Here is a 13,696-nt window from a genome sequence, read left to right on the forward strand (position 1 = left end):
TTGAAACACATCTTAGCTATCAATCTGTAAAAAAAAATGTAATTTACAGAACTGAAAGTTCAAATTATTTGTCCTCCACATACAATATATATTTCGAACAAAACATTTTCCACCACTAAGGAAGGTCACTGGTGAATTGGGTGTCTGTGCGGAGCTGGTTGAGCTCAGTGATAGGAGTGCTACAATACGCCTGAACACCGCAGGGCTAGCTGAGGTGCTCACGATAGAGAAACTTGCTGAAAGGGCACACGTGATACCCATGTGGTCGAATAGCCCATGGCCATTCACGATCAAGACTCGCGGGGGTGCTTTGCCCCCAGCAAGGAGTCAGTGCCTTCAACAGGAAATAAAGGGGAATGTATTTTCGGAAAGAAAAACGTATTTTGCATCCACACCTCCTGGCCTCAAACTTTTAACTAACGGTCTTAGAAGCGATATGTGATCGAAATATTAAACAAGTTCGCTTCAGTTTTCTACACTTTAAAAATCGCCTTTAAAAATAGGGCATTTTCAATCCTGCTGATTGATTCCTTATGGGAAAAATCAGTGAAGGCTGACAGAAGGCGCCAGGTTCAGGCTCTTTGGCCCCGTCTCCGCGTGGCCAGACAGACTAAGGCTCCCGAAGGGGCTGCCGTGCTGCACTCTGCCCCAGTCGGTGAGCGGCTGCGTGGCTCAGCAGGAGCCCCAGGTGCCGAGGCCTGCTGCCTGCCCATGTGCCCCACATGGTTACCTCAGAGACCGCCTTCGGAGGTCCGGGGCCTGTCGCTTCAGGCCCGGCGACTGCACGTGCCGTGCCCCGGAGCCGCCACCTCACTGACCCGCCCCGACCCCGGGACTCACGATTAGCGATGTCACCACCCATCTTGTACTTGGTGACCACCAAGTCCTCGGCGATCGTCTGCTCCTGGCTCTCATCGTCCGACATCTTTCCCTCCTGTTACCCACAGTGCCCCGCCGAGCGCCGCCTCTCTCTCCCGGCAGCAGCCCGCGCCGCCAAGCTTCATGGGGGATGTAGTTCGGCGCCGCGGCCGGGCCCGGCTTCTTCGACAGCAACCGCGCCGGCGCCGAACTACATCCTCCAGAAGGCGCCGCGCATGCGGATAGGCGCGCTATACCCCTCTCTCTGCGTCGACTGATTTTACCTCACGCTTTTTGTGAGCTTGAAGTTCCAAGCGGCCGCCGCCACCACCCCCCGACAGTAAACACCCCCCACAGAGGGGCGGTGGATCAAACAAGATTGGAAGACCAATTTAAAATTATAGCAGTTTTATGCACTCAGCAAGTTAGTTATTTTTAAATTAAAAAATTGCTCGTAACAATACAGAGTAGCGCTAAAAGAGAACACCAAGTAGCTCGGTCTTAAATAGTCAAGAGTGGAAATTGGAACCTGCTGTTGTCAATAATAAGATTCCTTATGGTTTGAATAAAGCCAAAGGGACAGTTGACTTCTAAGCCACGACTTTACAAACAGCAGCATATTTAAGGCGGTATTGTCTTCATGAAAACGTTTATTCTTCCATTAATACTGATTTTCCAAAGCTTTTCTGTGGGAGACCACCTGCAAATACACTCTTGGAAAGCCCTTACTGACACAAGCCTAGGGAACTCCTAATGTCCGAAAAATCGGTGCCAGAGCCCTAAAGTTATTTTATTGGAGCAACAATTTGGTCAATCAACAAATACAAAAATTCTGACAACTTCACTAGGGACTAGGGACGCCAATTTGAAAATCTGCGTTGTAATATTCAATAGTGACTTACATTGCATCAAAATGTGTCCATGTCCTGCAAAAAAAATCACAATTTTGCTTCTTTGTGACTACCATAATAAGTTCACATTAAAAGAATGTTATCACACTGTTTTATAAAGTTGACATATAGATTCAGATCCTGGAACAGTCTGTTCCATAAACTCAGCTACCATTAGTTCCTGTCGGAGCAAGTACCAGATCTGCTACAGTAAGAACTTCAATGCTTTTTATAAATTTGTTTGTATTCAAAAATATTGCAAATATTTTATTATGTTATTGAAATAGTCCAATCCGATGAGAGTCCATCCGACTCAGTCATCATAGGATTCTCTATTTACCTCTTTTGTTCCATTCATAGTTGAAAATAGGCATTTTCGCTGGTGCCCAGGAAACTGTTGGCATCAGTAAGCACCCAGGACCACATTATCAAGCTGAGTCTTTGAGTATATTCAAGGCTGAGAAATAGATTTTTGGACTCTAGGGGCATCAAGTCATATGGAGATCGGGCGGGAAAGTGCAGTTGAGGTCGATGATCAGCCATGATCTTATTGAATGGTGGAGCAGGCTCGAGGGGCTGTACGACCTACTCCTGCTCTTATTTCTTATGTTTATGCTCCTGTAACCATCTTAGCCTCACCACTAAGGGTATTCAACTCTGCTTTAATATTCAGCAAATTAGCAAAGACTCCCATAAGCTGGATCAGAGGTCACTGCCAGTTGAGGCCGCAAACCTGTGATGTTTAACTGTAGATTCTTGAGACAATTTGTATATGACATAAATTTGAAGCAATTAATAAATTTACATATCAGCCCATCAGCTGAAAGTAATTTGTGTTAAGTTGGAATTAATTTGCATATCAGCCAATCTACTGCTAAAAATTTGCAGATAAGTTGTGACAAAAAAGTGTGACTCAGAAATTGTTATGAGACCGCGTGTGAGATTTACTGTTTTCAAAATACTACACGCGGATCTCTCGTGTTGCTGCTTTTGTTGAATTGGAGAGTATACCACTTTCTAACAATAGAGGTGTAATGCACAATGTATTATCAGGGCCACTTATTTACAGTACCTGAATATGTCAAATTGTGCATTTATTGCATGGTATTCTAGAATTTCGGGAATCAAATTCCGGGATTCATTTTCCCATTTTTCTGGGAAAACTAAATCAGTGGCCTTGATTATTGTATATTGCTGTACATATGTGTTGAATTTTATTTTTAAACCCAGGATACACAGCGAGATGGCAGGTGAGATGTACCAGGGTGGATATAGGCTCTTATTTTGCAGCATTGAGCAGTGGGCTGTCATGGTGTTACTAGCACTGGCGTTACTAGATTGATCCCTGGGATGAGAGGGTTGTCCTATGAGGAGCGATTGAGTAGATTGGGCCTAAACTCGCTGGAGTTTAGAAGAATGAGAGGTGATCTCATTGAAACATATAAGATTCTGAGGGGGAATTGACAGGGTAGATGCCGAGAGGTTGTTTCCCCTGGCTGGTGTGTCTCGAACTAGGGAGCATCGTCTCAGGATAGAGGGTCGGCCATTTAAGACTGAGATGAGGAGGAATTTCTTCACTCAGAGGCTGTGTGCATATTGCGTTAGAAAGAACAAGCCCCCCTCCCATTGTAGAGAATTAGTGGTATGGTCCTACATTTTAGCACGATACAGAATATTCCCATTCTAATTGTAATGCACCACAACTAGGAATTAACAGAAGCAATGGTGCATCTTTAATTTATACTTTGTCGTATCTTGTACTTTCTCTTGTATTGTGTGGGAAGAATTCCCTATTCTCCCTGGCGTTAGCACACTGGTACTGAGTGAAACAGAAGTCTGTATTGCCATAAACTATTTTAAAACCATATAGTTTGCATATTAATATTCCTGAAATTGATTCAGCCAGCAGATATAAATATCACAATCACACTGTTATAATCAGGTGTAAAATTAACTGATGGCTTTACTTTATAGCTATCCTTTTTTATTTCTAATTACGTGTCGGTCACTCATGTTCAGTTCTAAACATTGCCATTTAGTTTAGTGCTATATTTTACACCAATACACAAGCACTGTTAATCAATGTGAGAGCTCATTTAAAAATCTGCCTGGAGAACAGACTATCTTCATTATCCATACAGAGACAAAGCTGCTGCTCACAGCATCTGAATTGGGTCAGACAATTAGGCAAGTTTTGTATCTTGGGCCCAGTAATTATCTGACAGGATCGCGGCCTAGCCGCTTTCTTTGTAAGAGAGAAATTCTGGGCAGAAAATTCAGTCTCTTTCCTGATTCTTTTGACACGTTCCTGATTTCACGCAGGCTGTTAATCAGCAATCAGAGATTAGAGAGAGAGGGCAAAAATCAGAAACAGAAAAAGCCTGTTACTGCCTCCAGTCAGTTAGAAAGTGGCACTGGCAGAGGTCCCCTGGCAGCGAGACATCTGCCATCCTAGCGATCATAGGGAAGGGACCATGGCACATGGGCACATCAAAGGAGTGAGAAGATAAAAATTTAGGTCCTGAAATGACACTGAGGGGTACTAGTGCACGAACACTTAATTTTTTTTTAAATTCATTGATGGGATGTGGGCGTTGCTGGCTAGGCCTGCATTTAGTGCCCATCCCTAATTGCCCTTGAGAAGATGGTGGTGAGCCGCCTTCTTGAACCACTGCAGTCCATATGGTGTAGGTACACCCACAATGCTGTTAGGAAGGGAGTTCCAGGATTTTGGCCCAGCGACAGTGAAGGAACGGCGATACAGGTCCAAGTCAGGATGGTGTGTGGCTTGGAGGGGAACTTGTAGGTGGTGATGTTCCCATGCGCCTTCTAAGTGGTAGAGGTCGCGGGTTTGGAAGGTGCTGTTGAAGGAGCCTTGGCGAGTTGCTGCAGTGCATTTTGTAGATGGTACACACTGCAGCCACAGTGCGCTGGTGGTGGAGGGAGTGAATGTTGAAGGTGGTGGATGGAGTGCCAATCAAGCGGGCTGCTTTATCCTGAATGGTGTCGAGCTTCTTGAGTGTTGTTGGAGCTGCACTCATCCAGTGTGTTGTTGGAGCTGCCTTCATCTGAACTTCCCCACTGCTATTATAGCAGAAGCAGTAATCAATTTATTTTAAATGCGTTAACACGTCTTATGAAATAGGGGAGGAAGGAATTCCAACTGCTTGCATAAGCATTTCAGCTGTGGCTCAGTTGGTAGCACTCACTTCCGAGTCAGAAGGTTGTGGGTTCAAGCCCCACTCCAGAGACTTGAGCACAAAAATCTAGGCTGACACTCCAGTACAGTATTGAGGGAGTGCCGCACTGTCACAGACGTCTTTCGGGTGAGATGTTAAACTGTCTGCTCTCTCAGGTGGACGTAAAAGATCCCATGGCACTATTTCAAAGAAAAGCAGAGGAGTTATCCCCAGTGTCCTGGCCAATATTTATCCCTCAATCAACATCACAGAAAACATCACACTTCCAGTAAAACTGCACTATTGACATCACCATTGCAAACTCGTGTGTGTAAATATCTGCACCGTGGACACAGGCAGGTGAATTTTTCTGATCAGTATTGCTACGGCCAGCCCAATTCGAGCAAGCAGGGGCAAGGATATTGGGTGGCTACTGCACAGACATAGGAACAGCAGTAGGCTATTCAGCCCCTCGAGCTAGTTCTGCCATTCAGTCAGATCATGGTTAACCTGTACCTGAATTCCATTTACCCACCTTTGATCCATATCCCTGGATACCTTTACCCAACAAAAAAACCTATCAATCTCAGTCTTGAAAATGTCAATTGTTCACAGCCTTTCGGGGCCGAGTTTCCCAGATTTCCACTACCCTTTATGTGACGAATTGCTTCCCGATTTCACTCCTGAATGGTCTGGCTCTAATTTTAAGATTGTGCCCCCTTGTTCTGGATTCCCCACCACAGGAAATTGTTTCTCTGTATCTATCCTATCGAATCCCTTTATCATGTTAAACACCTCGATTAGATCGCCTCTCAACCATCTAAACTCAAGGGAATACAAGCCAAGTTTATGTCTTTCGATTGGGCACTTTACAACCTTCTGGACTCAACATCAAGCTCGACAATTTCAGATCATAACCACTGCTCCCATTTTTTCCAGACAGCAGGTGCTGGTCATTTAATCATGCCTGCCGTCCACCCTCTCACAGCCCTTCCCTTTTGTTCTTTCCTCCCCTACACCCTTTCCCTGCCCCTGTACTTGCTTAAAACCTGGTACATCTGTAACATATTCAAGTTCTGACGAAAGGCCATCGAGCTGAAACATTAACTCGGTTTCTCTCTCCACAGATGCTGCCTGGCCTGCTGAGTGTTTCCAGCATTTTCTGTTTTTATTCCAGATTCATGCAACCTGTCCTCATCATTGTTTATTGGGCAAGGCTTAATTTAACCCTTTTAAGCTCAGTAGAGTTGAAAGAGAAAAGGGGATCTTGGCGTAGAGTAGAAAAGGAAAAGGGCAATGTCAGACTGCCCCGCCTAACCTATGCTGCGATAGGCCCCGATTTTAACTCCAGGCGGATTCCCCGCTCAGGCCCGAGTTAAAATTAGTCGTGTCTCAATGATGTCATCGGGCCGCAACGTGCCTATGTACAGAAGGACCCCGTTGGCTCCGGGCGCGCGTCTTTGCTGCCTGCTCAGGAGAGCAGGTTAAAATTGCAGATGTTGTGATCATGGTGGCTTTCAGGCAGGCAAGACCCGGGGCGATTTTAACTGCCTGCCCGCCCGCCTGATTTCTGCTGAGTGAGTAGGGTTAAAATCTTATCCTTCTGGTGCGACTTTACACCTGTTCAATTCACTCCTGCTCCGCAGAGTCAAGAAAGATTAGCAAGAAAAAACATGGGAAAAAACACACATGCTTGATCAAAATGATTTTTAAGAGTTCTCGTCTCAGAAGACTAGTGCTGATTTTTTTTTTAAACAAACATTTATTTTAATTTCACTCATCAAGGGGCTGAACACTCCAGAGTTTCCAACCAATCCCTTAAGATTGTATAAAAACAGCATTAAGTACACAACAGAAATTAAGAAACTATCCTTATGGATGTATACAAGGAAGAGGTAATCTACCTGTCTCCCCCATTTTACACTACAATCATTTTTTGTATTTAATACTCAGCAACTCTTCGGTCACGAACTCATACTCTGAAAAACATAATCACTTCAATCCTGATAAATCTTTAAAAAATAGAACATTAATTAAAAAGTTTATTTTATTGCTGTGTTCTTCATCCCAATCCACTTAATATATTAAGCACTGTAGTCTCAGAAAATGAAAATGCGTCAGTCCTGTAGGTATTAGAACATGTTTGTGTACTTCAAGACACAATGGGTTTTTAAGTAATCACGGGGTTAATTCGGCACTAAACCCTCTGGAACATGTTACAGAACTGCGAGCAACAACAGAGTAAAGGCACTCTATTTTTAAATTCCCGTCTCCAATTTTCTCCCCTCCTTTCCCGAAGGCACTGCCTAGCTGCCCTTCAGTATCTCACTCTAGCAGCCATTCTTCATCTGCTAGTCCAGGCATTATCAGTGTGCTATTCAACCATGGGGATAATCAAAGCTGAGCCCAATCATGTCGGCACCCGACATACACACACACACTTGTATTTATATAGTGCCTTTATACACACACTTTCCAGCCGGAGGCACAGATCGTGATTAGGAATGGGAACCCTGGCTGATTTCGTCTTGCGCCTGCTCATTGCCTATACTCACACATGAAGAAGGGACGCTTGAGTGAGATGCTGAGGGCTGTAACTGTCCCCGCTAAGCAACAGTCAGCCCCTTCAGGAGAGAATGGGAGGAGCAGAGGTTAACAGAAAAGAATTTAGCTTCCTCAACAGTTGGGTGGATAAAGGCACCTTCTGTTGAACATAATAACATAAGAAATAGGAGCAGGAGCAGGCCAATCGGCCCCTCGAGCCTGCTCCACCATTCAATAAGATCATGGCTGATCTGATCCTAACCTCAAATCTTCTATCACTCTGCATCCACCCAAACCCATGTGATCTCCCAGGAGAGGCGAAAAACCAGATAAAAGACCCCATGGCCAATTTGGGAGAAAAAAATCTGGGAAACTCCTCTCCGACCCATCTAGGCGATCGAAATTCTTCCAGGAGATCACTCTGTCCCTATATTTTCTACAGTACTTACCTTCTGTAAAGGCGATCTCCACCCCAGCCAGGAACAGGAATAAAACCATCTCCTGAAATCTAACACAGAATTAGAACACAGTAGGAGCAGAACCAGGCTACACGGCCCCTGGGCCCACTCCACTACCCACACTAAGTCTAAGTCATGCAGACCACAAGACCCAGACTTGATTCCTGCACTGTGCTGAATTCGCTGATCCCAGCAAGAGCACCAGCAGCCCTGGGATGGGGAGTGGATAAGGAAACATGCCAGGTTTCTCACTGCTTATTGCCATCCAGTGACCCCCCTCCCCCCCTCTTTGCTGGTGCATGCACAAGTGAGACACACTGGGTGAGGACAGGATTAGGTGAGGGTGTGATTGTAGAATAGTCGATCAATAATCGCCCCCTTTTCTTACACATGAAGAATGGTTATTTGTGTGTTACTGGAGGGAACCATACCCCAAAGCCTTAATGAGAGGAAAATATATATATATCTATATACATATAAAAATTTGATTATATCAAAGACCCATAGATGGGTACTAAATTAAAAAATTGCACCTGATCAGACCAGACCAGTGAATTTTGGTAGTAGTCTTTCTCTGTCAAGTAACACCAAAAGGAATCTGACGTTAATTGGCTCGTATACATGTCACTGCTGCTTCATTTGAGAAAGGCAAGAAAAAACAGTATAGAACTTAATTCATGAAACTCTACAAATATCCACAATAGGTCCTCAGATCAGTGCCCTGTGATCTTTAGTCCCCATCAGGGTTACTTACTCAAACTATTGATCACACATCATTATCTTCAAGTATCCCGGCTCTGTATTTATATACATATAAAAATGTAGAATTTCTCTCACTGCAGTTCCTCATGATATTAGATACAATAGTGGAGGACATTTTGTTGGGGTGGGGGAAGTGAGTGAAGGCACTCCACAATATAATATGGTGGCTTCCATTAATGAGTTCTTCAGAAATACCATGCTCAAATGGAAGATAATTTAAGGAGCAAATCAGCTTTCTTACTACTTATTATTAAACAAATGTGGAAGTCAATGGCAACTGTGGAATCACATCCATTAAAGGTTTGGACATGCAGTGTGTACCATCTACAAGATGCACTGCAGCAACTCGCCAAGGCTTCTTCGACAGCATCTTCCAAACCCGCAATCTCTACCACCTAGAAGGACAAGGGCAGCAGGCACGTGGGGACACCATCACCTCCAAGTTCCCCTCCAAGTCACACACCATCCTGACTTGGAAATATATCGCCATTCCTTCATCGTCGCTGGGTCAAAATCCTGGTACTCCCTAACAGCACTGTGGGAGGAACTTCACCACACGGACTGCAGCGATTCAAGAAGGCGGCTCACCACCGCCTTCTCGAGGGCAATTAGGGATGGGCAATAAATGCTGGCCTTGCCAGCGACGCCCACATCCCGTGAACGAATTTTTTTTAAATGCCCGATCCGATTGAAATCTTTGGAGATCAAAATAAGCTATTGAAGATCCCGATTTGGACTTCTGCCCACCCATGATATGCCATGGAGTGCTAGCTCAATGACTCTTTGTTCTAGGCTTTTATTTTGTAGACACTCAGGCTCATTTTTGGTTCACGGGCCAGACCACCAAAACTCTTACCAAATCTGGCAAGGGACCCATTTGTTCCACTGGATTCTATAGGCCCACGTCTCCATTCACTTTCAGTGTCTTTGATTTTGGAATATTTTGTGAAGTTTTTCTGAAACTTCCTTGAAAACTCTGACACGCTCCCATCTTCCAGCGCTGCACACAATTTCACAACATGCACGGCTAACGGAAAGGGCCAGGCTGCTCCAGTAGGAATACAAATGGCCCTTCCTGACTGATAGTTTGAGCACAACCACTAGTTTAGGGTGGGGATGAGGGTACATCTCTCTTTCCACCCCCACCTCCCCCCAAATAATTTTTGGCATGTATTATATTCCCCCTTCAAGTTCCAGAATTGCCCCTGATGTTTCCCCCTCCTCCATATATGGTAGGGCCTCTACCTTTACACTTTCATCTTTGGATGAGCGTAATCGAAGATTATGAAAAAATACATTTAAGATCTGAGCACTTTTAAACATAATAAACAATTGCAATAGTAATTACAGAAAAAGAATATTGGTGCCCAATTTCCAGGCATTAACCTCGAATCACAATCCTTTAGCTGCCTTGAACAAGAACATCAAACTGTTGTAGCTCAGCACGGAGGCAAATGAACAGGCCAGTCAATGCCTTCATGGGTCTTGATTAAGTTTTTCAATTTGAGCCTCACAATCTTCATGTATCCCACGTGAGTGCTAATCTTATGAAGGGGGAGAAAATTATACTTCATTCCGCCCACTTGAATACACTGTCTGAATCAGTGCTCCCTTTTATGCTACAATATTGCCATCATATATTAACACAGTGACAGGTGGTGGTTCTTCAGCTGGATAATGAATACACCATTGGAATCTATGGTTCAATGGCGTGGTCGGTAAAGGCAATGGGTTTGCACGCCCAGCTTTATGTTTTGCCTGGCCAGCCTCCTTCCCAAAGTCCCCGACAGATTACTAAAACTGCATGTGCTGCAAGCAACAGCACCATGAACAAGTTAATATCAAGGCCCAAGGCACACTTTCACTGGAGACACTTGGGTTGGCCCTCTGTTTTGTTATGAGTCAACAGCACAGAACAATTTCTACTGAAAGGGCAAGGCATTAAAGCATCCCCTCCATCCTGAGCACTGCACATCAATGGCAGGAGATGGGAATGCCCCCCATTCGCTAAATGTAGGGGCTAGTTGGACAGTTTCCACCATGCTCCATGCAACAAGGTGCAAGAAGACCGTTCATTCGTGTGTTTGGCAATTATCTGGTTTACTCACAACTCTATCATATGTCATGTCTACTATACAACAACATTATTCCTGGACATTTACTGGTGTGTGTGTGTAAGTAAGAGAGAGAACGGGCATTATGGGTGGTGAATGGATAATCATGTACTGACACAAACTGGATGGCATTACACACAAGGGACATCAGTAAAGCAGCCGATCTCTCTAGTTAAGAGTGTAAACTCTTCTAATTCAGAAATCCAGGATCTCCCACTCAACCCCCACCCTCCCCCCCTACTTTCCAAAGTTCAGAAATCAACTTTTCACTTGTTGGGTTGCCAGCTATCTAAATAGGATCCTGAAGCTGGTCCTCTATGTCCTCTTTATTTCTGACTTTGCTGGGAGACTGCTGTGCCAGTAGTCTGGATTATCAAAGGCATGAATGTCGCCATCAGTAACAAACACAGTACTGTCATCCAGGTATTCAGGGTTCTGCACGACGCTCACACAGCCGTTGAGGTAGGCCCGTTTGTTCATGTACTCATATTCCTGGTGATCACTTGGTTTTGAGTCAGATTCCTTCTGACTCTCGGGTGACTGGGTATTGTTCACATCACTGGCTTTATTGCTCAAGGGATCCACTTCATTGGCAGGCTTCAGACTCTCTGCAAACACAACAGGAATACTTGTGAATCACTAGAAAAATGACAAGATGCTGGGAGATTTTTATTTCTTCCGTTTCTCTGCTCGTGCTGGGGTTCAGTTTCTTGGACATGGCTATCCTACCAGAGAGGCATTACAGCCAAGCACTATTCTGACCTCATCTGAATTCGGCACACAGATGTTTCCCGAAGTCATCACTGGGTAGCATTCAAGAGTGGAAATCCTGGCTGATTTATGTCTCCAATTAGAGGCCCTCATCGCTGGCCCAGGGCAGACCAGGTAACTCAGGACAGGCCATGGACTGAACCTTGGACTTTCCTGGTCTTTATGTCTCAGTACTACACCAGAAATTGTGTTTACCTCCTGAACCATTGGGGGGGGGAGTTACAATGCTGCAGGATTTCTGTATCAATTATATGTCGTGGAGAAAGAAAAGTGTGTGACTTACAATTAAATGAAAGAACAAGCTTGCACTTATGTAGCACCTTATCACATCCTCAAAGCACTTTGCAACCAATTAGTCACTGTTGTTATCTAGGCAAATACAACAGCCAATTGTACACAGCACGATCCCACAATCAGGAAATCAGATAAAAGACCAGTTAACCCATTTCTGATGGTGTTGGTTGAGGGAGGAATGTTGGCCAAGACAGTAAGTGAACTCCTTGCTCTTCGAATAGTGCCATGGGATCTTTAACACCCACTGGAATAAGTAGACAAGGCTTTGGTTTAACATCTCATCCTAAAGACGCACATCAGACAATGCAGCGCTCCCTCAGTACGGAGGTACTGCACTAGATTGTCAGCGTAGGTTACGTGCTCAGGTCCTGGAGTGACACTCGAACCCACAAACTTCTGGCTCAGAGGTGAGAATGCTACCACTGATCCAAAGTTCAATGGGACAATTTAGTTCCTTTTTAATAGAACAAGTCTTAACATTTTCAGTATTCTTGAAAAACAACATTTTATTTTTACTTTTGTGGTCAAAATGCAACCATCGTCCTCAAAGAGTGTACATTTGACACTTACCAGCCGTAGAGCTTCTTTGTTCTGGCATCACATAGCCATTGATGTCCACCTCTGCTTCATCAGATGGGGAAATCATCATGTTTGTGCCATTGGAGAAGCGTGCACTGCTGTCTCGCGAGCGGTGGCCACGGAGCTGCAGCGTTCCGTTCAAAGATATCTCTTCGTACAGATCAAGCGAGGATGCTGTACCTCGACCCTCTGAGGACTCCGAGATAGTTCGAGTCGTGGACTCATTCCGTATCCTTAGTGAGCGCTTTGACCCCAGATCTCCATTCTTCATCCCAGCCTAATAAATGAACAAGTCACTTTGTTATAACTCACTGTATCCTGGTAAACTACACGTTCTTCCTCTTACAGCTAGCATGGGTTAAAGAATTTCTTTGTGGTAGGGGTAAATACTTACTCCATGAGCCCCAGGTCATTTTTCCCTATTTATTAGGTTTCATTGTTGTTCTCTCAGAGTCTTAATTTCAGCTACTAAACAGTGAAGTGGACACTGGCCTAGGAGATCTGTTCACAGACCATCATAGGCCTTTGTTTAAAAAAAATGTAGTACATGTCCCTGTGCTTTTTTCCCCCAAGTAATATTCTCTCTCTCATACTCTTATTTCCCCCTTATACACAATCTCCCTGAACCATCAGACAATCTGCTCGCACACCTCAACTAGGTGGAACTCGCTTAGACCTAAGTAGTTACTATTGGTTCCACTCACACTCACACTAAAGTTCCCCTTTAAGCACATTTTCGGGATCATTTTCCGTGCTCCGGTCGCAGAACTTCATGCAAGGGGAGAGCGTATCGGGCAGCGTGCCCAATTCATAGCCCACAGTCTTTTCTGACCAAAATGAATGGAGAATCGTTCAGGTCACACAAATCAGGAGCACTGTCCTTCATGACCAAATTCCCGATACACGTTTTTGTTGCGCGAAACTCTGCAATGAGAGCACAAATTCAGAAACGTCCCCTTTTTATTTTAAATGTTGCTGTTGGAACCCCCTCAGGACAGCTTCTTTGGGCAGTGGACAGTGAGCTCTACTCTGCATCTAAACCTGGATAAGTGCCTTCATCACCTGTACTCCAGAATAGCATCGTACACCAATAAAATGCGAGTCTATGATTCTGCTCTCGGGAAAGGGGAGCCAGGTTCAGTCGAGTAAACGGGAGCAAGTCCCAAGGAGCAATGGCCCGCATTTGTGCTGGAACATTCTATGATTCAACTGAATGCTTCTTTCTAGCGCTATATATGTTTCACCTG

At 44.6% G+C, this 13,696-nt stretch overlaps 2 protein-coding genes across 4 annotated transcripts in view; both read right to left on the minus strand.

Annotated features, from left to right (window-relative positions):
- The window catches only part of pa2g4a (proliferation-associated 2G4, a), a 37,493-nt gene extending 36,271 nt beyond the window's left edge, over nucleotides 1–1,222 (minus strand). Inside the window, exon 1 of one of the 2 annotated variants that reach the window (XM_085972813.1) lies at nucleotides 1,143–1,222. Coding sequence is in view for 1 of the 2 variants with exons in the window: in XM_085972812.1 (XP_085828938.1) it covers nucleotides 841–925 (85 nt within the window). In the remaining variant the exon portion in view is untranslated. Of the gene's footprint in view, nucleotides 1–840; nucleotides 1,103–1,142 lie in introns of those variants that run through there. The other variant, XM_085972812.1, reaches the window with a different exon arrangement.
- A 9,814-nt stretch (nucleotides 1,223–11,036) lies between these two features.
- Nucleotides 11,037–13,696, minus strand: part of erbb3a (erb-b2 receptor tyrosine kinase 3a) — a 174,458-nt gene continuing 171,798 nt past the window's right edge. For both annotated transcript variants that reach the window (XM_085972814.1, XM_085972815.1), the window contains exons 27-28: nucleotides 12,441–12,726; nucleotides 11,037–11,413 (exon numbers count right to left, since the gene is read on the minus strand). In XM_085972814.1, coding sequence (XP_085828940.1) covers nucleotides 11,121–11,413; nucleotides 12,441–12,726 — 579 coding nt within the window. In that variant the 3' untranslated portion in view covers nucleotides 11,037–11,120. The remainder of the gene's footprint in view (nucleotides 11,414–12,440; nucleotides 12,727–13,696) is intronic.

The sequence above is a fragment of the Somniosus microcephalus genome, chromosome 33 (genome assembly GCF_052327205.1).
Source record: "Somniosus microcephalus isolate GS21.2 chromosome 33, FLI_Smic_1.0, whole genome shotgun sequence".
NCBI classification, from domain to species: Eukaryota; Metazoa; Chordata; class Chondrichthyes; order Squaliformes; family Somniosidae; genus Somniosus; species Somniosus microcephalus.